This window comes from Pristis pectinata, chromosome 25, assembly GCF_009764475.1.
Source record: "Pristis pectinata isolate sPriPec2 chromosome 25, sPriPec2.1.pri, whole genome shotgun sequence".
Taxonomy (NCBI): domain Eukaryota; kingdom Metazoa; phylum Chordata; class Chondrichthyes; order Rhinopristiformes; family Pristidae; genus Pristis; species Pristis pectinata.
In genome coordinates, this window is record NC_067429.1 from 11,721,501 (window position 1) to 11,748,341 (window position 26,841).

General features: G+C 41.9%; 1 protein-coding gene across 1 annotated transcript in view; it reads right to left on the minus strand.

The window, feature by feature from the left end:
- Positions 1-26,841, minus strand: part of kcnh4b (potassium voltage-gated channel, subfamily H (eag-related), member 4b) — a 192,904-nt gene that overhangs the window by 50,925 nt on the left and 115,138 nt on the right. Inside the window, exons 12-15 of the mRNA XM_052038383.1 lie at positions 25,155-25,193; positions 24,075-24,086; positions 19,856-20,184; positions 12,952-13,058 (exon numbers count right to left, since the gene is read on the minus strand). Coding sequence (XP_051894343.1) covers positions 12,952-13,058; positions 19,856-20,184; positions 24,075-24,086; positions 25,155-25,193 — 487 coding nt within the window. The remainder of the gene's footprint in view (positions 1-12,951; positions 13,059-19,855; positions 20,185-24,074; positions 24,087-25,154; positions 25,194-26,841) is intronic.

The following is a 26,841-nucleotide window of genomic DNA, read 5'->3' on the forward strand; positions in this document are numbered from 1 at the left end:
TGTTGAAATCCATTTGCCACTCCTCAGCCCACTACCCTAACTGATCAAGATCCCCCAGTAGCCTACGATAACCTTCTTCACTACCAACAACACCTAATTTCGTGTCATCTGCAAACTTTCTAGTCAAGCCTTGTGCATTCGCATCCAAATCATTTATATAAATAATGAATAACAAAGGTCCCAACACCGACCCCTGTGGCACACCACTAGTCACCGGTCTCCATTCTGAGAAACAACTTTCAACCACCACCGTCTGCTTCCTATGTCCGAGCCAATCTTGAATCCACCTAACCAGGTCCCCTGGATTCCATGGGACTATCTGTGTCAGTCTACTGGAACGTAGACACAGAATTCTAGATCTCTGGAAACCACTGGATGAATGCTAAAGATGCAAAGACCAAGAATGCAGTTCCAACAACAACCAGAAATATAATGCATTCGTAAAAACAAACCACCTGCTGGAGGAACTCAGTGGGTCGAGCAGCATCTGTGGGGAGGGAAGGAATTGTGGACATTTTGGGTCAAAACCCTGCATCAGGACTGAGAGTGGAGAGAGGAGATAGCCAGCATAAAGAGGAGAAAGGGGAGTGGTGGGGGGGAGACGAAGGCAAAGGTGGAGATAGCTGCTGGAGGATGATTTTAGGTAACACTCCCCACTGGTGTGTTTCTCCCGCCCCCCCTTCCAATGACCCTCCAGTCCTCCCACCTCCATCCCCCCACCACCCAGCTTTGTCCCCATCCCCCACCTAGTTCCATCCACCCACAACACACACAGTAGACCCACAGGTTTCCCCTGCACACTCCCACCTCCGCCCCTATTTGGTTCCAGTTCCTTCACCTCTCCCCTAATGGCTCCCATTATCACCTCCTTTGCTTACCAGAGTCCAACACTTTGTGTTCCTGTTTGCCTCCCTTCAAAAGCTGTTTCCATCTTCACCCTCCCCTCCCCCTATGCTGCTTCACCTGCCTCTCTTTCTTCTTTCATCTGCCTCCATCTATCATCCACCTGCCCCTGTCTCCCAACTCCACCCCTCCCCCTCTCCCTACCTGGCTCGACCTGCCCGTCATCTTTCGCCAGTCCACCAACCACCTGGGACTCCTGTCTCACTAATGCCCGCCTTCTCTTTATACTGGCTATCACCCCTCTCCACTTTCAATCCTGGTGCAGGGTTTTGACCTGAAACATCGACATTTCCTTCCTCTCCCCTCCACAGACGCTGCTCAGCCCATTGAGTTCCTCCAGCGGTTTGTTTGTTGTTCCACATTCTGGCACCGCCAGTCTCTTTTTCTCCGTGCATTTGTGAAAGGTTCTTTTGCCTCCGTTGTAATCATGGATTTAAAATTAGTTGAAAGCTCACCCACAATTCTCCTCAAATCGAATGTTTGAGTTCAACTTCTGAAAAGTTTCCGTGTAATTTTTACCTTATTCCTTCTTTCTCAGGATGTGACCATTGCTGGCCAGATCACCCATCAATGACTGTCTTTCAAAGATTGCTGGTATCACTGTAGTCAGTGCTGAAGGAACTCCCAGAGTGTTATTGGATGGGGAATTCCAAGCTTTTGGTTAGCAATAATGAAGAAGCAGTGAAATATTTCCAAATCAAGCTGGTGTACGAGCTGGAAGGGAATATACAGCTGGTGGTGATCCTATGTGCCAACTACTTGTGTTCCTCTAAGTGGTGGACATCAAGGGCTTGGATGATGTTGCCAAAGGAGTCTTGGCAGCTGCATCTTGTAAATGGTGCTAGGTGCCCTGGTAGAAGGATGGAGAGAGTGTTTAAGGTAGTGGACATGGTGCCAATTAAACATTGTGGATGAGGTTGAGCATCACAAGTGTTGTGGAGGGTGTTCCATTACACTTCTAACTTGTGGCTTTGGGGAGTCAAAGAAGTGAGTAACTCTGTGCAGAAAATCCACATCCTGTTCTTATAGGTACAGAATTTATGTGGCTGGCCCAGTTAAGTTATTGGTCAACGGCTGATAGTTAGAGAAGGAAAACATAGAGGTACAAGTTTTGTGGAAGAGACTTTGGTGAAAAAATATGACCTGAAAGTTAAGGTGATGTAATGATCTGGTCAAATAACAGAGTAGTGCTTTCTTAACAAACTAATATGATGATCAACTTTAAAGAGAGCTGGTTCTGAGGCAAAATATTCATTTGAAGAATGTAGAGATGTGTTAAGTCTGCTTACCTTAGGTCTTTAGAAAACTCCTCATTAAGAGGAGGAAATTCTTTGCCTGCTACAAGATTGCACAGTCACAATAACAGCTTCAACAGTGATCTTTCTGTCTATCACTACTTGTGGAAAGGTTTAATAGAGAGGGGGAAATGGAAATAACACATAATGAACGGTTACGACTCCAGGCAGTGTAAGTTCCTAAATTCAGTTCAACTGTCAGGAGGAGGTGTAGAGTGGGGCAGGTGTCAAGCAGGAGAAAAAAATGTAGACGACAACCTGACAGGCCATCATTATTCCCCTAGCAGTTTCTGCGCTAAGTTCAAGACAGTCAACCACATGAATGAGAAGGGGTTAGAGGGTTATGCTGATGACTAGACTGAAAGAAGACTTCCCTAGAGCAAAACTGCCAGCAAGAACTGGTCAGGCTGAATAACCTCTATATTTTACCTAATTTTTGGGGAGGGGAGAAGGCCTTGTGGCTTTTCAATCACGTACTGGAATGTGGTGTTGCTGTAATGGCACAAAATGACAACCACCACTAATAAATGGGAGACACAAGAGATTGCAGATGCTGGAATCTGGAGCAACACACAAAACGCTGGAGGAACTCAGCAGGTCAGGCAGCATCTATGGAGGGAAATGACAGTCAATGTTTTGGGTTGAGACTAACCCTTACCCAGTCCAGATGAAGGGCCTCAACCCGAAACGTCGACTTTCCATTTCCCTCCACAGATGCTGCCTGACCTGCTGAGTTCCTCCAGAATTTTGTGTGATAACAAATGGGATCTTGCCCCAGTTCAGATTTTGATTTCAGACACTTCATTTTAGTTCAGCGTTGCTTTCAGGAATGTTGAAATGTAAAGGATCCAAAAGGGTAAAACAATGAAGGTTAGTCAACTGGATCTTACATGTTGGCTAGTACATTATTCCTCCAGTCTGTTATTTATCCTCATAGTTTTATGCTAATAGAATTTATAATGTCTTTATACTCCATGTTTAGGCTTGAGCTAAGTGAACACATTTGTTAAACTTGTGGAACATTAAGCACAAGGATCAGTGCAATGTACTTTGGATCAATCCTTTTGTGTTCTACAGCAATCACCTAGGAAACAAAAGATTTGCATTCTCAGTACAAATAAAAGTCTTGAGGAGATATAGTTTTTCTCCATCCATTAGCATTTATGGTCACAGGACTCTTTTCAGTTGCTTAACAATAATTAGTAACATGAGATCAGACAGTTTTGAAACCCAATTATGTTATTACATTCATCTTTCATAACTGTTACTTGATGATATCAAGGCAATTGTGTTGCTGGGTAAATAATCTGTATTTTAGCTTTTATGTGTCATTGCAACTGTGATGCTGAACTAATTGATCATGCCAATGGCTCCCTAAACATTAATTCTCAATTGACTTGATGGATATTGTAAAATAATTAATGATGGCCTGCCTTGTGCTGTGGGATAAAGGGCAGAGACACAGACCCTAGGTGTTCTTTAAGGGATGAGAATGTGTGCTGGAACGATGCTCATGGGGCCCATGCTAAGGTCCCAGGGATCATGCATGATGGAACAGGCCTTTCAACTGGAGCCTTGCACATTGGAAGTCAGATAGGCTGGGATCTCAGTGTTAGGAGAGATGAGTTCAGGCCAGGTCTGGAAGGGTTACCATATAGGAGGACCAAACCTGGAGAAGGGCTGGAAGTAGAAGTCTGCCGGTGTATGAAATTAAAACCCAACCCAAACCTAACCCAGTCCTGGTCTGTCTGAACCCAAACCCAGTCCAAGGACTTACTATCTTTTCCGAGACTGATCAAAACTGAAACCATTTACAGAATCTTGGTCCTGGACAGTGACACTGAGAAAGGCAATTCAAGCCTTTGTGGTGTCCCTCTTCCACTCCCCATGGATGGATATCACAGCCTGTCCAGGGCACTGAGGCAAGCTTGGAGCCAACACCCAGGAAAAGCACAACTCTTGCCCAGGCAAGGCTTGGTCTGTGTTGTTGCTGAATATCACACCGGCACCAGCACCAAGCCAAGCTGGACAGTGACATCTAGAAAACACACTTCAAGTCCAGCCAAAGTCCCTTATATCCTCCCCAAGGGCAGATGTCAATGCCTGAACATGGCATCAAGGCAAACTTGAAGGCACACACAAGAAACGCACCACATGGCTGGCCAACCTTCTCTGTTCACCCCTTTGCCATTGTCACTAAATTTGAAATAGATGCTTGAAAACCACACCCCCATCTCCACTCCTGGGTGAGTGTTGACTAAGCTCCCACCTTGGTATAGAATACTGGTCAGCTTGGATGGTGGAGTGGGAGGGGGTCAGATGTGCAATTGGTTAGACTAACAATTAATCTGGCATCGGGGGTATGGATACATGGGCAGGATACCTGTGCACATCGGCAGTGAAGGAGAGGATAGAGTGAACAGTAAGGCAAATATTTAAAGGCGGATCTACTTGTAGATACCTTGGACTCCCCAGCAACAGTGCAAGTCATCGTAACAAGTGCTGAAGCACACCTCAACTCTGTGATGTGCGTGCCTCAAAAGTTCCATTTCCTTTGCGACATCGGGAGATACATTGCACATTGTCCCTGTGGCTTCTGTACAAAGGACCCAATCAGGATTTTGGCTAAATTCAATTGCGTGGCACACAGAACTGTTGTGCTATGTGAGAGACCATGAGCAGCAGCAATTTGCTTTTATACATCATTGTTAGTGAGATAAAATGATCCAAGTTACTCTGCCCAATCATAATTGGGGGAAGAAGCAACACCAAACCAAAGACAAAGAGGTTAGCGCAGGAATGGAAAAGCTGGGTAAAAAGGGAGTTTTTAAATGCACTGTAGAAGGAGGTGAGAAAGATAGAGAGAGATGACAGTCTGAGCCAACACTTTCTTTTATAGTTCTTTTGTGGCTTTAAAAATGACCGAGATTGGCATTGCCATGAAACTTTCATTTGTGCTGAAGTGGATGATTTTGTTTGGTTCCTTCACACGAAGGTCTCATTAAACAGGTCTCTTCACCTTTAGTTGAAAGTGTATGTTCGGTTTACTAGAATCCAATTAAATGTATATATTTTGCTATCTTGTTCCCTTAATCAGCATAGCTCCTGAGCGTGAGACATTGAGACTGTGGGCTTGTTTTCATGAAATGTACTCATCTAATATGGGTGCAGAGCTGCTACAATTGGATGTGTCCAGGGATCAGGAAGAGACTAGTTAGCCAGGGATGATAACTGGTCACTCTGTGGACTTCTAAACCTGTTCATCTCTCTTTTGTTTATTCAAGTGAAATGCCACCTTCAACGCAGTGTTGAACTATGTTCTCCTGGGTAGCAGACCAATTTCTTTCTTAAAGCTGTTCAAATCACCATTAAAAATGAAGTGGCTGCTTGTGTTTGGAGACATTAAGCTCTCATTAACCAGGCCACGGTCAAAATTGTAAGTTCAACGGCAACCTTCATACTGAGATCTTGGACTAGTTTTATCCTACACCTGCCACAAACTCAACAGACATAAGCAGCAGTCATTGATCAATGGTTTTGAAGAGAGATCTGATATATTGACATTTATTGCATCATTCAAAGCCACTCAGCTACAACAAAAGCGGCGTAGCTATAGGTTGAGTCTAGTGCCTGCTTATAATTACCCATACTAAATATAGTACATTAATGCTTTATAAAGTTTCCATAAATAGGAAACATCGAGCATATTCCAAACTTCAAAATAGAGAGTAATGTGGTCACCACAGTTCCCTTTCATCAACAGTTAATTATCTTAAAGAAATCCGTAGGCTCTAAATAATTTCTGCTTCATGCACAGAAGACACTTCTACTATCTGCTTCCCCACACAGATTAATTTTTTCACATCATCTACACCCTGCTAACAAGTTTCAAAGTGAATTTTTCTCTCTGTCTGAGGAGATATCCAATCTGGCAGAGAATTAGCAGCCTGGAGGTCATTAGCAGCTTTTTATGTTGAATTGCCCTAATCTTTGCTAAACCTGAAAATTCTGTATTTTTCATGTTGATTTTGCTCATTAAATACAGAGGAAGTTTTGCCTCCAGCTGCCCAGTGTAGCAAAATAATAAACTGCCCTTTCATGACTGAATTTGTGATTTTGCTATATCGAGTGCTCTAAGGAACCCTTCACAATACAGCTAACTCTTTAATCATGGGCTGGAAATCTACTTTATAAACTCCACCTAAAATATATGGTCCTCCAATGTCAACATTTGCAGTTTGTCCATAGTGTCACCCATTTCTCTGTTCCTCTTTTCGAGGCCATGATTCGTGCCATCTATAGTTACACACAGACTATCAAATCCTCAGTAATTGCCCAGGTAAAGCCAGGTTGCAAGAGCTTGTGAATTTTTCAACACCGTGAGTCACTGCAGCAAAACTTGATCTTCTCTCCACACGCCGCTTCCAGCGTCCACTTTCTAAGAGGAATCGGCGGAGAGAATTCATGAACCTGGCCTATTAATCTCTCCTCTGGCACAAACAATGGAAACCAATGATGTCATCTCTGGTCCTGTCCAGATTGGGATCAACTGAGTGATGAGAGACCAGAATTCAGGACTGGGTTGGTCTTGACAGAGACAAGCAGTCCAACATCACCACCATCGTCAGGGTGCCTTGCAGGTGCTTAATTTATTCAATAGAGCAACTTCACTTGGCGACCAAAGGATTGTCTTACTGCCATGAAGGATGCTCCTGCGGAAACCTTTCCTTGGAAATTCATCTTCCATCGTGATAAAATGAGCAGTGGGTACTCACTCTACAGTGTTTGGTGTAAAGAAAGAAATGAAGGACTTGTATTTATACAATGCCTTTCTAAGACTCTGATCACCACTAAACAGTTTAGAGCTAGAGCATCCTTAAGGGTAAGTGTAGCTTTAAGAACTGTGTGCACCATGTGGTATGACATTGATACAGACACACCATTAGTTGAGCACTTACTGCCTTCGCTGAAGATATTCTAGTAATATTTCTACCTCTGTTTTTGCCTTTGCAAGCTGAAACACTAATGAGCCCATAGATATTATATTGGCATTGAGTCTGGGATGTTGAGGGAACTGCAGGACAGTGAAGGAAATAGGGAATGTGTTCTCTAGGTATTGGTATTGGTATTGGTATCGGTTTATTGTTGTCACTTGCTAGAGCAGTGTTGGTGGTAGGTGGGATCACTTAGGATACAGACTGATATGAAAGAAATGTAATGTTTGATGGAACATTCAGTATAGTATGGAGATGATATTTAAAAATTACTCAGGGCACGATTCTGAGATGTCAGTAGGGAGTAAGCCCACAGAAACAGCAACGGTAGCATGGTCACATGGATGCTGGAAATGGATTTGCTGGGAAATCAGTAGGTCACATGAATACAAAAGTGACATGGTTGCAAAGGACAGGAGGCCTCAGCTGTGGGAGTCACCTGGCCTCAGAATGTTATTCAAGGTGGCCCTCTGTTACAGCAACCACAGAATAGGGCAAGTCTCTGAAGGAAATTGGTGTTGGTAAAGATGGAAGTCCCCATTTTCCTTGGATGTAAAAGTATGGACCAGTCCTGCAGGGGGACTGTACACCAAGAGAATCAGATAATTAGGAGGTGATAAAGGGAATGCTGAACAGTACATGTTGCACATCCAAAGAGGATAAGAGGGACAAACATTTAAGGCCACCTTATTGACGAAGAACGCAGTAATAAGTATACAAATAGATACTGTAGCAAGTTGGTCTATCCTTGGACAGGAAGTGTAGCTAAACTACCACTTTCCATTGTTACAGAGCAAAACAGAGTTGGATATATTTTTTTTTGGGGGGGGAACTGTGAGTTATTGGGCGAGGGATGTACTGTTGGGTTGCCAGTGGAGAGGGAAGGATCCAGTTGACCATTGTAATTATGGCCTATTGATGTGTAGTCATGATCATAGGCATAGATTGGATACAACACCAGAGTCATAGAAAGGATACAACAAGGAAAGAGATCATTTGGCCCATCAAATCCATACCTATTGTAAGAGAAACCCAACTGCTCTCACTCTTCTGCTCTCTTCCCAAGGCCCTGTTGATTCTTTCCTTTCAGATACTCATCCAGATCCCTTTTGAATGTGACATTTGAATCTGCCTCCACTACTACCCCTGGGAGTGCATTCTAGACCTTCATCACTTGCTGTATGAAACAAAGATTTCCTCATGTAAATGAAAATCAAAAAAAAACTGCAGATGTTGGAAATCTGAAATAAAACCAGAAAGTGCTGGGAATACTCAGCAAGTCAGGCAGCATCTGTGGAAAGAGAAACAGAGTTAAAGTTTCAGGTCAAAGACCCTTTGTCTCTTTCTGGATTGCCTCTGGGCCTAATAATCAGTGAGATGACTTTGTGACTTTAAAGGAATAACAGGGAGGAGGAAAAGTCCAGTGACTGCAGGAAGTCAGAATGGGAGTTAAAATGTAAGATGGTGTGAAAGCGGAGCTACAAAAATAAAAGAGCCTTAAAAAGCAATCAAAACAGAGATGGTTATGAATGAGCTCATGTTATTCAGTAATGTACTAAAATAATGCATAATTGTAACTAATATGGTAGTCAATAGAGCTATAGCCCTGTTATACTTTATGTAAGCTGTTTGGTGTTTTGAATATATAAGTAATATAATTGTTATGAAGACAATTATGTTGAATCAACAATTGCAGAACAGGATATGAGTCCAGATGCATGTGCCGCCAATCTAGAGAAGTAATCCACTGGAATCATCGGTATCTGGAGTGGATGCCCATATTGAAGATGAGAAGACTAAAAAGCTGAGTGAATTTATAACTGATCAAATTTATTACTGTCTGTGTATTTCTCTACAAATACATTGTTAATAGTGTAATTATTTGTATAATTTTACATATGTAAATAGTTGATGGTTTCTATGGGTTTGTTTTTTTTATATAAGGCGAAGCAGTGTTGTGAGTGTAGTATGCCACATGACTTTTGATGCATTGTTGTACCAGACACTACCTTTAGTTGAGTACCTTCAATCAGAGGTGTTCTGTTGATTGATCTACCTCTGAGATTTGCCTTCGTGAGCAGAGAACCTAAAGAACCACAGACATCAACAACAGCCAATGAACTGCTATCAATATGCAACTACTGTCAAAATGTAGGAAACATGGCAATCAATCTGCTAAAACAAGATCTCACAAATAGCAATGAGATTACCAACAAGTGAGTCTGTTTTGTTGATTGAGGGAGAAATATTGAACAGAACACAGAATGGATGGCTCTGCTCTTTTTTAGGAAGATATTAAGGGATCTCTCATATCAACATGAGGGGGCATCTGTGACCTTGATTAAACATTTCTTCAAAGTAAGATATTAAAAATTATTAAATAAAGTGTGGTTGGAGGCTACAGTATTCTTTAGAGTGGGAATTGATTCTTGAGTGTATTTATATATGTAACAAATTTCTAGCTTCATATTTCATTTAACCACAGTTATTAAAATTCCAAATTAATTCTAGAACAGTTATTACACTTATCATTTCTCTGCTGATACAAAACTTATAAAGCTCATTATATTTATTAATGAAGATTTTACATTTAGTATGAAAGTTTCTCTCCAGAAAATCCACAAATCATCTGACTTCTCTAACTCATATTACCTTTGCTGCTGTAAGTGTTGGTTTAGTTTACTTCAGTGACTATTCACTGTAATTATGGTAAATCAGATTAATCAGGTTGCACTTCTAAAGACAAGGAATGATTTTATTAAAAATCGATTTACAGGACGTGGATGTTGCTGGAAATGTCGTCATTTAAAATACACCTCTTTCAAAGAAGCAGTTAGGAGTCAATGGGATGGGTGAGTGGCAGATGATAGACATTGGTGAATCAGTTGGGCTTTCAATAACAATCCAGTAGTTTATTAGTCATCACTTATCTATTTAATTGAATTTAAATTTCCTTTCTGCCATGATGGGATTTGAACTGGTGTAATGGTCTGAGCCTCTAGATGCTAATGCACAATTTATCCACAATGCTATTGCACCCATCTATATATAAAGGTATTTGTTGCAAAAAGCTGCTTAGAAATTAATTGTGTTGAGAAAGGTGTACCTAAAATGCGGTGTATGGTGGTGGGGAAGTGGGGGTAAAATATATTCTATGGAAAGATGCAAAATTCCATTGCACATTAGGCCGAAGGAGTTGTTCATGGTCAAGGTGGGCATGCACACATTTAATAGGCTCAGAGGTCTCTCCTCCACTCACTCTACCCGGTGATCAGGTTACAAGTACCACACTGCAGTTGCAGGAAAAGGGGGCTCATGTTTGCTTGTGGCCTGGATTCGGAGAGGGCAGAGAGTCAGTTGCGGAATTGGTCGTTGTAATTTGCTGCCTGTTGTGGGATGGAGGGATGTGTGATTACGGTCCACGATCCAATGAAGGTATGAATAGAGTAATTCAAAACTGAGATGTAGTGATTGGGGAAGTGCAGGTTGATATGGGGGGCAGGGGTACAAGGAAAACCCGCCACCTCTCTGTGGGTCGTTTCAAGACTCCAGTTGTGTGGGTCTCATTGAAGTATAGGTGGGTCGGACTTCACATCTGCTTGTGAAGCCCAACCTCTGCAGAATGGAAAGTGCCATCTGTAGCCCACACAATTTCAATTAACATGGGGGCATGATAAGGAAGTTTGTAGGTGATGCAAAAAATTGGACATGTGGGTGGAAATGAGGAGGAGAGCTTTGCACTGAAGGAAGATACAGATGTTCTGGCCAGTTCAGCAGGAAGGAATTTAATCCGGAGAAGTGTGAATTAGTGCATTTGAGGAGGTGCAATAAAGCAAGGGAGTATACAATAAATGCAAGATACTGAGTGGTGTGAAGGAAGAACGAGACCTTGGTATGCATGTTCACGGGTAACAGGACAGATTGCTAAGGTGATCGAAAGGCAAATGAATTGGATTGTGAGTTACCTTATTACTACAAAAAAATGATAGCAAAGTACTAAATATAGTGTTTATTCTATTCTTATGCTATACAAAAAAAAAGTCAATAGAAGTGAGATAAACTGACACTGGACAACTGGAATACTTCTCTGGAGGACATCAGAAAACTGGGCTTCTATTTTTTTCTGGAATTTTCAACTTGCTTCTCAAGAGCTAACACCTTTGCAATGCAAATGTTCCTGAAGGTGGAGCCAGGCTTGGAGTTCTGTCAATAAAACTCACATTTATAATGGGCCTTTCATGACATCTGTGAACACGTCACAACCAATTAAATATTTCTGAAGTATAATCACTGTTATGATATAAGAGACACAGGCAACTTACATATAGCAAGCTGCCACAAGAATCAAGATTCCAGCTGGTCTGATTTAGATGATGCTGATTAGGAGATATATCTTGGTCAATTCACAGTGAAGAACTCCCTGTTCTTTTTTAGAATAGTGCAATGGGATTATCTATGCTCACCTGTGAAACCAGACGGGGCCACACATCCCATCAGGTAGACATCATCTCCAGTAATGCAGCACTGCCTTTTCACTGCAGAGTCAGCTAAGACTCTTGGCTCAATTCTCCACAGTAGAACACAAACACAGTACTCCTGACTCTGGGGCAAGATTGTTGCCCATTGAGCTACAGCTGACATTCTATTCTGGGGGGTCCTGCAGGAATGACCTCGTCAGAGCCTGATATGTCAAAGAGGATGCCACTGCGCTAAGGACGTTGAAACGTAACCAGCCTCCAGAGAGTCAACTCCTACACATTGGTTCAGTTACTTACTATGACTTTATGCAGCCATGCCAGCTCCCAACAGTGCAATCCCATTACCTGTCTCCTTATTTCCCTGTAGTCTCACAACTTATTCTCTCTCACAGGTCCATCAACTCCCCTTTGATTCCTAAGCCACTCACCTACACTAAGGGGAAATTTACAGTAGCAATTGTGGCAGGTAACTTACCTCTCTGTGGTGGTCAGTATATGAAATGAGCTGCCAGAGGAAGTGGTTGAAGCAGGTACATTAACATCATTTAAAAGGTACTTGGAATGTACATGGATAGAAAAGGTTTAGAGGGATATTGGTTGGCGTGGACCAGTTGGGCCGAAGGGCCTGTTTCTGTGCTGTATGACTCTATAATTAACCTACCAGCACATCTTTGAGAGGTGGCAGGAAACTGGAGACCCCAGCGGAAACCTATGTGGTGGCAGGGAGAATGCACGAATTCTACAGAGGTAACAGCGGAGGTCAGGATTGAACTCAGGTCCCTGAAGCCGTGAGACAGCAGTACTAACTGCTGCACTACTGTGCTGCCTACTAGCCTAGCCTTGCCAGGGAAATCAGCCCCATCGTTGAGGAAAATGGGCAGGGGGTGGTGGAAATGTATTAACATATAACCTAGCCTATATAGTTAGGATCAGGGACCTGGGCAATCAAAACCTCCCATGATTGGATGCCAGATTTTCAAGCCACATGGGGCAGGGACATCTAAGATCTGATGGTGGCTTTTAAGGACCATCAGTCTGAAGCAAACTACCTTCCCACATATGCTGGCAATAAAGAGCATTAGTGGTCACTATCGTACTGTATGTTTTAGGACCTCAACCTGAGGAATGTCAATCCCTCCATAGTCATCAACATATCATCCTTTCGTCTTTATATGTTCTTTTGACAAGACATTGCTAATCAGACTCTTAGTGGCTGCTTCTCAGCTCTGTTTCCCTCCTTTGGGTCACCGTTCTTCCCCTGAAATATTTGAGGTGCATTACCTTTCTTTGGAGATAATCTGGTCGATTTCTGAAAACTCTGATCAACGTTGAAATGAAATGTTTGTGTTTCAGAATTCTTGCCATCATCTTCAATTCCATCAACAATCCTGTGACAATAACAAAAAGAATTAAATGTAAACCATTCATTACTCTGATGATTATCAACCCCATGTGTCATTCAACTACGCTTAGTAAGGCTCTTACCCATGACTGCACACTGCCACTTCATTGTATTAGGAGCTCATTTGATGGAATGTTACTGGACGACACCTCAAAAAGGCTTAAGTAACAGTTTCAGCTTTAATACATTAATTCCTGCTCTCTGTTCGATCAGCCTTAAGACCATAAGATGAAAAACTTCTGCCTTCTTTAAAGCAAAATTGACTGCAACATGGTAATACAATCTTCATTGGTTTGTGGTTGCCATGCAAGAGAAGGTAGGAATGAAATAAAGGAAAGAGATAGTGGGAGAAAGACTTGAATTTATATAGTGCCTTTCTCAATCTCAGGATGTTCCACGATATTTTAAAATAACAATTCTGAGATAGCATAATGGAATAGAATATAATAACGGAATACTTTTGAATTATAATCATTTATGTGATAGCAGCAGCCAATTTGTGCACAATAGTCCCGTAAATATCAATGAAATAATGACATTAGTTGCTCTCATGAAGTTAGTTGAAGGTTATATATTAACTAGAATCAGAGGGATGTGCAAGGTTGGGGCAGGGAAGCGGGAGCACAGATCACCCTAATAATCATCCAAAGTATACGTATAATATGAAATTATGGATTTCCATGCACGCATTTGTCTTATAAGGTTATAGATTTGCATGCACACATTTGCATATAACACATGATATCATGTGCTAATTGAGACTGACACAGAGCAGAAGTCAATCACTTGTTCATTTACATTTGAGATTTGATGTGGCCAATTTGTCCTGTTCAACAAATACTGACAGAAGGTGTTTCCAATTAATTTTAGCTTTGTGTAATAATTGTATTCAGTTGAGATAAGGAGGAAATTGATTAATGGTTTAAGTGCTCTATATTGTGGGCCGAAGGGCCTGTACTGTGCTGTAGTGTTCTACATTTCAGCTCCAGTTTTGGAAGAAACATATTACTTAGTCTTTTGAGCATTATTCTTTCCCGATTGCATTCCTTCTCTGTGCTGCTCTTTCCCATTCATATTCATCCTCATTCATAATAAACACCTATGTCTACTCTTTCCCATTTGAACTCCCACTTGACACTGTTCCTTCCACTAACACCATTCTCCATCATTAAGGACCGAACGGAAGCAAACCACTTCAGGGGGCTGCAGATTGATCACATGTATAACATTTCTAATGTTTAAACTAATGCTTTTCTTTGGAGGTAATTTTAACATTCTCACCCTTGTTTAAAGTCTCTTCGTCCCTGCACTGCTCTATCTGTAACCTGCTCTGAAATATCCAGATTTTGACCTCTTGATCATCGCTAAATTGTATTGCCTCTCATTGACAACAATGCCTTCAGTTGCCAAGCTTTTAAACCACTTCCCTGAACCTCACTACCATATTTTTCCTTCTTTAAGATGCTCCTTAAACCCACATTCTTCTCTATCCCTTTGGTTATCTGTCCTAGTATCACCTCATGTGATTCTGGTGCTGTGAAGATTAAGAATGAACAACAAGACATTTTTGCTATGTTAAAGGTGCTTAACAAATGGAAATTATTGTTGAGTCAGACAGACCAAAGCTGCAGTGAAAAGGCAGATGGAACAATTTTAGAGGTCTTGTCTGAACAGCAAAAGATCCCTTTTAAATTCACACCTATATGTCAGTAGTTGTACTTTTGCAGACTTTTTAATATCTGGCTTGTCTACAGTGTCACCTACAATTTCCTTGCAACCTAACCACCAGATAATTAAATATAATTATCAGCTTGCTTATTTCATGATTCCACCTTCCTCTGACATTGTCACACGCAGTCTCCTAACCCGCCTTCCATGCCAAGTTCAGGAGATGCAAAACAAACAGCAAAGGGCAGATCCAAATAACTTGTTGTCCCAGTGCCTTTCTCCTCTCTGTTCTAAGATAAAGTACTGCAGCTTCTTCTCTCACTTTCGTAAGAAGAGTTACAGGAGGGACTTTATAGAACCTGTTGCTGGACTACAGCTCGGTGCAAGTACCTTTATTTTTAGACTTGACAATGTTGGTAGGAGTTATGGTTAGTAAAAGTGACACAGATCACAATATTAATTAAATAAATCAGATTGTTCTTGTTTTTTTGAGTAGCATGTATCAAAATAGGTACATTCGTGAGTGTCTGTCACACAAGGTGAGTGTCAGTTAGTCAGACTATGCATTCTGGAAAAAAATAGTTGTTGGGTTCATAATCTTGCAGGTTTCTTACTGTGCAGGAAATGATGCACTTAAGTGCAGAATGTCATTAAACTGGTGAGCAAGGTGACAAATTATTAAAACCTTTGATCGTCCCTCCCTGAGGGATCCAAGTCTCTCATCTGGCCAACAGTATTCCTTCGCTGTTGATGAGCTTTAGTTCAAACCACCTGGTGGTAGATGGGTCATTAGATGAAGCTCACTTCAGCAATTAGATAGCACTGAGATAGGAAAATCATCAATTAATTACTGAGTTTGCTATGAAATAATGGGATGTGTTTGAAGTATCCCAAAGTCACTCTGGGACTGATTACTTTTGTAATGAAGAGGCAGAGGACATCTAAGACCATAAGACATAGGAGCAGAATTAAGCCATTCGGCCCTTTGAGTCTGTTCCACCATTTGATCGTGGCTGATTTATTTTTCTCTCTCAATCCCATTCTCCTGCCTTCTCCCTGTAACCTTTGATGCCCTTACTAATCAAGAATCTATCAGCCTCTGCTTTAAATACACCCAATGACTTGGCTTCCACAGCCATCGGTGGCAATGAATTCCACAGATTCACCACCATCTGGTTAAAGAAATTCCTCTTCATTTCTTTCTAAAGGGACGTCCTTCTATTCTGAGGCTGTACCCTCTGGTCCTAAACTCTCCCACTACTGGAAACATCCTCTCCACATCCACTCTATCCAGGCCTTTCAATATTTGGTAGGTTTCAATGAGATCCTCCCTCATCCTTCTAAACTCCAGCAAGTACAGGCCCAGAGCCATCAAACACTCCTCATACATTAACCATTTCATTCCCAAGATCATTTTTGTCAACCACCCCCCCCCCCCCCGGATGTTCTCCAACGCCAGCAAATGCTTCCTTAGATGGGGCCCAAAACTGCTCACAATACTCCATATGTGGTCTGACTAACACCTTATAAAGCCTGACCAATGCCTTATAAAGCCTAACTGAGGATGTAGACTACCTCTCCCCTATTTCCCCAGAAGGAATGATTCTGCTACACTCCAACAGTCAAGGGGAGCAATATGCTCTGTCCTATCCACAGACCAGATATTTCTTATAGGCTGCATATAGTAACAATACTTTAGCTCGACATATTGGAGATAATTCCACTATCTATTAAGAGGGTGATCACATTGCTGTGATTGATTTTATGTACATAATTTTAAATGTGATTAACTGCCCCTCACAGCACTTTTTCCAGAGAGAGGATGCTGTGCCCTACCAGGAGAGGATGCTGTGATTTCCTCTGCTTTTTAAATAGGCTATTTGCTGAATAAATTGATTTTGACTGATGTATCACTGACTGCTTGCTGAGGGTCATATGCCCTTCCTCATCTCCAGATCACTAGCTGATTCCATTTTCACAAGAAGTACCTTTTTCATTATGTGTTTATTTGGTAATTTCACTGCTCTGGGCTATGGGAACCTGGGTTCATGCCACATGCTTCACTATATAGCAAGTTATGAATGCCAGCCTTCAGACAGTAAAAGGTCAAACAATGTTAGGGAATTTCCCCAAAAGAGATCAAAGATAGAGAAAACACATGATGAATTGACACAAGTTACATGAAGATATCAAGATTATTGGGTTTTCCCATTGATTCCATCCCAATCTTCAGCTACTGCCTGAATTGACCATCTCAGTACCCTATTTGACCCTGAATAAGCTTCCAGACATCTTGTCCTTTCTAACATAAGATGTGTTTACCACTCCCTCTGTAAAATTGACCATCCCTACCTGTCTAAGGTATATCAGCCATTGATCAATGGAGAGCATTCTTGTCTCCCACTCCAGAGACATGAGTGTAAAACATCTCAGCTGCGCCTCAAGTGGAGGTTGTCAGTTCAAGTCCCATTCCAGAGGCAGTCTAAGATGAACGCTCCTTCTGCAAGCATGAACTTGAGTTGTCAACCCAGGCTGATTCAATTGAATGTAAAAGTTCCCATGTGTCTATTTTAAAGAACAGAGAATTTATCCATGGTCTCCTGCCCAATGTTTATCTTTCAATTAACATCATCAAAACAGACTTTCTGGTAATCATCATTTGATCTTATGGGCACTTGCTATCCAGAAATTGGCTGCTGTGTTTCCTACATTACCACAATGGCAATAACACCATATGAGCTGTAAGGTAATGATAGGTGTCATGAGGCTGTGTAAAGTGTTAGAAAGGTGGAAGTTTTCAAAAAGTCTTAAGTAAAAAGTTTGCAAGATTCCAAAGACATTCAGGTTGGTAGGTTAATTGGTCTGAAACCTGACTTGGAAACAGGTGAATCTTTTTAGCACAGCATCCACTTCATGCCTAATTTTACCCTTTCACAACAAAACACTGAGCATTCCACAAGTAATCTCTCATGAAATTGTCAAAGAAGGGTAAAGCACTCAGCATAACCACTGAGTCATCATCCACATTATGGGAAATCAAAGTCCAGTTGTAGCTGATAAGATTGATTCAAAGTAAGAATGTTGTGGTCCCTACTATTGTATCTCAAATTGTTTCATTTCAGAGAATCAATAAATCTACTGGAAAAATTTGTGTGCAAAACGATTCTCTATTTACTTGCTCACCAGTGAAATAGTTCTATTTATAGCACTGGCCGATGCTCTATCTCGGAAGATATAAACATCAGCCTGACCAACGACAGTGTGAAGTTCCCCTTGTGGAAACAAATATCTGGAAATTACTCTCTTGTCCGTCAATGATGCCAATGGACCTAAACTTTGGAGGCAAATGATGACACATTGCCACTAACATACAAGTTTAGCACTCCTGACTAGGGATAAATTTCTCAGCAATGGATTTTTTTTCTCTCCTGGTGACTCATAAGTGAAGTCACCTCAGAAGCTATGTTTCTTGAAGCTGCACATTGCTACAACTCTGTTAGTGGTTGTGAATTATACATTTCATAATTTCAGCTTCCCATTTTTTTAAAAGAAATAAATTTCACACCTACATTTATTTTAATACCTCCTAGACATCTGCTCAGTGTAGAAAGCCTATTGGCCAAAGACTGCCACAAACAAGATCTGCCTCTACGTTTAACCAAATTCCATCGTTTACCAACATTGTAAATCTTGGAAAACCACTGTTTACTAATTCCATCCCAGTCCACAAATTTGATTACACGATTTGTATAAATGAAGTCTGTGTCCCACTGACGGCTATTGAACAGTTCACAGAAATTATATTGTCTTACACTCAACTTGTTGACATCCACCTAAATACTGCAGAGTGATACATAGTAGTAACTTCCAAGACAGGGCCAACTCATGGCTGTCCAAGCTGTTGGACATAACTCCTCTCTTCTTTCACCATGAAGCAGCAACATTAAGGGAAGTCCAGTGGATTAAGGGGAACAAATGGGTTCCCATATATCAGGACTTCAACAGTGACCCACACCATCATGTAAAGTTACAGCATGGTAGTGCAGCGGTAGTTCAATTCCGCCACTGTCTGTAAGGAGTTTGTATGTTCTCCCCGTGGCTGTGTGGGTTTCCTCTGGGTGCTCTGGTTTCCTCCCACATTCCAAAAAAAGAGGTACGGGTTAGGAAGTTGCAGGCATGCTATGTTGGCGCCGGAAGTGTGGTGACACTTGCGGGCTGCCCCCAGCACATTCTTACTCTGTGTTGGTTGTTAATGCAAAAAGACACATTTCACTGTGTGTTTTTCACATGTGACTAATAAATAAATATTTTAAAATATTATAAGATAAGATATTTTTATTAGTCACATGTATATTGAAATACACACAGTGAAATGCATCTTTTGTGTGGATGTTGCACAAGGTCTTTCTGCATCTGCAGGCTAAACCTTCAATGATGCAAATCCAAACCTGACAAAGCCTGGAAAGCTGAATAGTTGTCACAACTAAACAAACAAAACTAAAGTTCATTTATGATCTGCATGAACATATTGGAGTAAATGGCCTTCTGTGTTGCAGATTTCCATGATTCCATCTTGTGTTAAATCTAATGTAGAAGATCCCTGACTTTGATCTTCCATGATGCCCCTGGGCATCCCTGAACAATATCCATACAAACCATGGAAGCTGTGATTACTCAATGAACAAACAGAAAATTATGATTTCTGCAGTCTGCCTTTAAGATCACCCACAACAGAACATGGAACATTTAACAGCTCAATGTTCAATACACAAACATGCAGAAGATATTTTAACAACACATGATCTCATCGCTGTTGACTCAATTGTTTGACTCAACTGTCTACATGTAAAATTCTTGTTGCTTTTCTCCAGCAAATCAGTTCTGCAAAGCAGGATTATCCAGAAAGAAGGAAAACAGGTAAAAAGACAAATTTATCACACATTTATTACTATATTGCCTCATGTAGATAGGGTTGTTGGAAATGCACTAGCAATGTGTAGTGCTCATTCCATGTGTGAAGTATATTGCTACGATGTACAACATTGGCGTGTTCAGTTGGATGTCAACAAGCCAAGTGTTATTTCTCCTGTATAATATATCTGGAGATCTCATTACCTAGGGCTTAGGTCAGGCGGTCCACAGCAGTTCAGCGATGGTAGAAGGAGCTTTGCTGGCTTTCGGACATTGCCATTTCCACCACTATACGTGCTGCCTTCTTTTTTATGTTGGGGGCTTCCCCCCCTCCTGCACTTCCCTGGAGATCGACTCCCGAGTCGTATTGCTGAGTAATGCTTCAGTTCCTCTCCCAGCAAACTGCCAAGAGATCCTCGGCGGATCGGACTGTTCAATCCGGGCAGTGTGAGCTTCCTGCGAGTCTTAGTTGCTGGTGAGAGGTGTGAATATTCATTTGGTTCATCCTCAGTTTCCAAAATGGAGGGAAGTTTCTTATTGGAATTGTCACTGCTGTCTGATTGATTCTGAAAATAAATGCAATTGTTCTATTAGTCTGTGTATTTTGTTTTAGTGAGACCTAAAAAGAAACCAAGTCTGAAATTTTTGAAGAATTTTCCCACCAATCTCCTACTGATGGGTTTCCATTAGCTTGTCAGCTGTAATCAATACTCTTCCCCCAGTGCAACATCTCTAGTGTGAAGTGCTATTAATATGTGCCAGATCCAACAACTTGGGTCCAATCCTGACCTCCGGTCCTGTATATGTGGAGTTTCTTAATCTCCCTGTGACCACATGGGTTTCCTTTGGGTGCTCTGGTTTCCTCCCATGTCCCAAAGACGTGTTTGACTACTGCAAATTACCTCGAACGTGATCTGAGAATTGGGGTGTTACGGGCATCTAATCAAGAATGGTTATAGGCAAGTAAGTGGGGGAATGTGATTGATGGGATTTCTCTGAGAAGCAGCATACACTCGATGGGTTGAATGGCTTTTTTCTACGTTGCAAGAAAAAATTAACATGAAATGTTCCTTTTTGTTTCAATGCAGGAAAAAGTCTATAACTCCAGCACTGTGATAGAGCTATGCTGTTCGGGAAGGGAAGGACTGGCTACGAAGGCACTTCAGATCATCTGCTTTCTTCCCTCCTCACTTGCACTGACTGTGGGGCAGAGTCCTCTGGCCCTTACTGTCTGCTACTACTTCAGAAAGCATCTGTTCCTCACATGCTGCCTCAGGCAGAGTTTGCAAGCAAGTTATTGGAATGTCAGCCCTCTGCTTTCCTCAACTAACTTCCACTCACCTACCTCCATGTTAATTTTTCTTTTGCTTGGTAACATACCTGTGAGGTCCATTGGGAAGTTTTTGCTACATTAAAAGAATTAACTTGTTGCTGATTTAGAATGGAATCCAACCTGAACACAGCCCAGTCCATCACGCAAATTAGCCTCCCATCCATTGACTGCGTCTACACTTGTCGCTGCCTTGGGAAAGCAGTCAACATAATCCAGGACCCTTCCCAACCCAGTTATTCTCTCTTCTCTTCCTTTCCATTCGGCAGAAGATACAACAGGTTTAAAACATGCACCACCTGGCACGAGGACAGCTTCAATCCCGCTGTTATAAAACTCCTAATCTGACCTCTTGTATAATAAAGATGATCTCTCATCTACCTTGTCATGGCCCTTGCACCTTATTTGTCTACCTGCACTGCACTTTCTCTGTAACTGTAACACTATATTTTGCATTCTGTTATTGCTTTTCCCCTTGTACTACTTTGATGTACTTATGTCTGGAATGATCTGTCTGGATGGCATGCAAAACAGAGATTTTCACTGTATCTCTGTTCATGTGGCAATAATAAACCAATTACCAATTACTCTGAACTTTCTCATTTGGGACCAGGTTCTTCTGGGTAAGGATTGGACTTGTGCCTTCCAGACACTATCCGATCCAGTTCTAGTCTGGGCAGTTTATCTCTCAGATGTCAGAATAAAGGTGAGATTGAATTAACCTGGTCCAAATTATTGACCACATTTAGGAATTACATTAAAAATAGGCATTCATTGCCTGGATGACAGTGTAATGTAGGCTATAACAGAACCAAAAGACCTCACTGGTAGTTTGTGCTATTTTTTTAAGCCTTTCTTTTCAAGTTTCACCCGTTTCTATGAAATTTTGTGTGTTTATCCAAAATGTGAAACTTCTGCAGAGGTCTGGGCTGGAAAATAAGAATTGAGGTTTTGTTTCAAATGTGTTCAGAAGACAGTCTAGTAGCTTCAGAGCCTTCACGGGATGTAGTAATGCAGGACATATCACTCATCGCTACCTGTACAGAGAAGCCTGTGGTCATAATAACTTAATCACATTGATAGAAGCATAAGAATGGAACAACCACAACTCAGGAGGTGTAAAGCTGGTGGTTTCACGTACAGCAAAGGTCTAGGCTTTCTGGATGACTAGGCCTAACAAAAATAACTCAATGGGCTTGAAATTCACACGTGTGGGTTTTTTAAATGTTTGGCTCTAAGTGTATAAAAATTATTTTCACAGTGGACTGGGATTTTTAGGTCAAATTGCAGCATTTCAGAAATTCAACCTGCTTTCTGTTGCATCGATGACTTGTGTCATTTCCTTTGTAATTCTCCTCAGAGTACTGCCCAGGAAATTAGGTCACATTGTTCTGATGTGTGTCTGAATTGACCATGTCAGCATTCACTGATCAACGATGTTTCAATAGCACTGCTCCCTGAGCAGGTCACAGCCCAGAGCTACTCAGGTAGTTCCCCTTACTGTCCTTTCCTTTAGGCACCCCTCCCCATCAGGGCACCACGTGACCATCTCCCTCACCAATCAGCAACCTTCGTCCCTCTCCCATCAATCACCTGACTCTGTGCTCTCCTTGGTGAACTAATTGCCCCTGACTCTTCTTATCTCCTACCTATAATTCTGGCACCCAATCCAACCCCTGATCCAAGACCCTGATCCTGACCGACTGCTGATCCTCCCCCTAATGGAAATCCCGATCTGACCATCAATCAAATTTGTGACTTAACCACTGGTTCCCAAACAGCAACCCTCTCTCCCTCCACTCTGTGACCTTCCAGATTTGTTCTGACCTTGGACTTATTTGACCCTTTCTTTAACATGCCGTGCAATAACGCAACACACAAAGTGTGGAATAGCCTTTCATTAGTGTTCGACACCTGGGGACCAAGGCACTGCTGAGCTTTACTGTAATGAGTCTGCACCCAAAGTGCATATTGTTGTGCATTGCAGTGACTCTTTTGTGTTTTCCCCAGTGCCAGTGAAGTTTCAGGTTGGCACAGTGGCCCGGCAGTTTGTGCTATTTGTTCGATCCTGACCTAGAGTGCTGCTGATGTGGGGTTTGCATGTTCCCTGCGTGACAGCATGGCTCTCCCCTGGGTGTCCGGGTATCCTCCCACATCCCAAAGGCATGCTATAGGTTAATTGATGACTGTAAATTACCCCTAGACTGGGGGAGGGGGGGGGGGGAGGTGAGCAGGAAAATTGGGATTCGATGGGCACGTGAGAGAGAATAGGTTACAGGGAAATAAGAGTAGCAATGGGACTGATAGGAATTGCTCAGTGGGGAGCCAGCATAGATCTAATGGGCTCTCTGGTGACCTTTTGTGTCGTAATAAGCAAGTGCTAAGTTCCATGTCTCAGCACCTACGTATATTGGTATTGGTTTATTATTGTCACTTGTACTGAGGTACAGTGAAAAACTTGTCTTGCATACCGTTTGTACAGATCAATTCGTTACACAGTGCAGATACATTGAGTTAGTACAGAGCGCATTGAGGTAGTATGGGTAAAAAACACAACAACAGAGTACAGAGTAAAGTGTCACAGCTACAGGGAAGTGCATTGCAGGTAGACAATAAGGTGCAAGGTAACAACAAGGTAGATTGTGAGGTCAAGCGTCCCTCTCATCGTATAAGGGAACCGTATTGAAGAACTTCTTAGATATTTAAGATAAAAATGTGATATGGGAACCACCTGAAATATGTGGCACAATGGGTTGGGAGCCTCTGTCTGAAATTCAGTGAGGGCTCCCAAGAATTTCTGCCCCACAGAACTCCATGATAGGAAAACAGCTCAAAATGTGCAGAGACAGTTACTTGTGTCTTCTGGTGATAGAAAATTACAGCATGGACACAAGCCCTTCAGCTCACATGTTCATCCCAACAATAGGCATGAAATAATGGGAACCTGAGGGGCAACTTTTAAACCCAGATGGTGGTCCATATATGGAATGAGTTACCAGAGGAAGTGGTTGAGGCAGGTACATTAATAACATTTAAAAGGCACTTGGACAGGTACATGGATAGGAAAGGTTTAGAGGGATATGGGCCAAACACGGGCAAATGAGACTAGCTTGGATGGGCATCTTGGTCAGCATGGACTGGTTGGGCCGAAGGGCCTGTTTCCGTGCTGTACAACTCTGTGCATGGTGGTGTAGCGGTTAGCGTAACGCTATCACAGCATCAGTGACCCAGGTTCAATTTCCGCCGCTGTCTGTAAGGAGTTTGTACGTTCTCCCCGTGTCTGCACGGGCTTCCTCCGGGTGCTCCAGTTTCCTCCCACATTCTAAAGACGTACAGGTTAGGAGCTGTGGGCATGCTATGTTGGCGCCGGAAGAGTGGCGACACTTGCGGGCTGCCCCCAGAACATTCTCAAGTAATGCAAAAAGACATATTTCACTGTGTGTTTCAAAGTATATGTGACTAATAAATAAATATTTTATCTTAAGTATCTTCTATACTAATCCCAATCTTTGGCTGTACTTTAATACATTAGGAAAATAATCTGCTCCCATTCTTTAGCCACTGACCCTTGCTTTCAAATCCAGCCCAGACTGAGGAGATGAACATCTCCTCTGCCTGTTGGCAATGGTGCCCGGAGTGAGAGGAGAAGCAAAGGGCTTTGAGTTACAAGACCAGGCTAATGCTGGAGTCCGCTCCTGACCTGACTCAAGATGGAGGAGTCCGAAAACCTCAGAGAGATCGGTCTTAAACCCATTTATGCCTTGTCATTATATGGAATGAAACTCCTCTGTGCTGTCAAATCAGAAATACAAGGAGTTGAGAGGACCCCTGGAGTTTAACTATTAAAGCTGTTCTGAGTTTACAAGAAACTTTTTTTATGTTAATGAAGCTAATTAATACTAAGAGATCAGGGAAGCTTTTGTGCACACGGGGAACCATAAATACTGAGAATGCACTCTGAGATAGAACTGTAATTGATGTCAGTCAGCACTAATGAGATCTTGCCTGGTTGGATCCAGCAGCAGATCTGTCAGTCTCAGAGTAACAGCTCGGATATGAATGAAAGTTCACAGAATTGTATCCACTTATCAATGATTTTGTTCTCCCATTTTAGTTTATTGCTAGTTAACATCACAAGGTATCACTACATTCAGAATAAATTAGCCAACATACCTGAGGGAGTCTTGGGGATTTGGAGCATTTTGAGATTCCCTGTGAATACAATAGATGGAATTTGTATCATGCAGTTAGCTGGAACAGGCCATACTAAGTTACACCTGAATTTATCTGCGTTACAATCTATCAAATATAATCATATTCACAGTACAACCAGTTACTGCTGCTAGAAATCTGCAGACAGCTGAGTGTAGCTTTCAGGAAAGCGTTGACTATAATCATATTCTTTGATTTTAACTAGTTAAAAGACTGGATAGCAACTCTAAAAGGTTGATGGCATCTAATCAATTTGCCCTCAGGACATGGATCCAGTGTTTTTTCAATTAATTGATGAAGCGTAGAATTTGCTGGCCAAACTAACATTTATTGTCCATCCCTAGTTAAACTAGAGGTGACGGTGAGCCCCTTCTTGAATTGTTGCTGTCTATGCCGTTAAGGTACTCCCACAGCAATGTTAGTGGCTGAGTTCTAAGATATAGACCTTGCAATGATAAAGGAACAATCATATATTTTCAAGCCGTGGTGGTGTGTGACTTGGGGAGATATTTGCATTGGGTGATGAATATGTCACTTGTCTTTCCTGGCAGTAAAGGTCATCGGGTGGGAGATGCTTCATAGAAGCCTTGATGAGTTGCTGCAGTGCACCTATGGATATACACATGTTGTGCCGGTGGTGGAGGGAGTGAATGTGTAGAACATATGAACACAAGAAACAGGAGAAAGACTTAGGCTATTCTGTTCCTCAAGCATGCTCTGCCATTCAGATCAGAGCTAATCTGCCCCATCCTGATATGCAATGATACTAATACCTAGAAATCTATTAATCTTTATTTTTGAGTGTTTTATGGTGGTGAATCGGGTGCCAGTTCTGCAGTCGGCTGTATCCTGAACAGTTGCTGAGGTTCTAGTGTGTTAGGGGAGCTGCAAACATCCAGACAAGGGAAATATGGTCTGTTATTATTTATATTTTCTTGCAACATAGACAGAGGCCATTCAGCTCATGGAATTTATACTAGCTCTCAGAGCAATTCAACCAATCCCAATCCCCCATTTATTTCCCTAAAACCTATTTTTTCTCACAATATACAATTGACTTTTGTCTAGTAGCTGCAGGAAAGGCTTAGGGGAGTCAGGAGGTGAGTCACCCACAGCCTCTGATGTGGTCACACTACTTATGTGACTGATCCAGTTACGTATCTGGTCAAGTTAGCAAAAGAAAAAAAATGATGGCATAAAGGTTTTGATGCAAAAAAAAAAGTCAATTTCTCCTGGTTTGCCTAAATCCAGAACATAACTGTGATTCAGAGGGCAGTCTCATTATCAGTCTGATTCCATAAGCATGGCTGCTGTAGGACATGCAAATGACACAGAAGCAACAGAATTCACCATGACAACAACATTCTTCTAGCAAGCCAATCCTTCCAATATCTGGTTATAAAGAGAAAAGAGTCTCTGGGTAATATTCCATGTCAAAATTTCATGGTCATTGTCCCCATGATCCACAGTCCCCTAGTGGGAAAGGCAGTCTCCAACCTTCATACTCCCCTACCCCTACCTTGCTCCATTTGCCTCTCATTATCTTTCTCTCTCTCTTTGTCTGCCTCCACTTCTCATTCACTTGCCACTGTCTCCCAACTGCACCCCCGCTCCCTTCCCCTACCTGGTGCAACCTGCCTGTCATCTT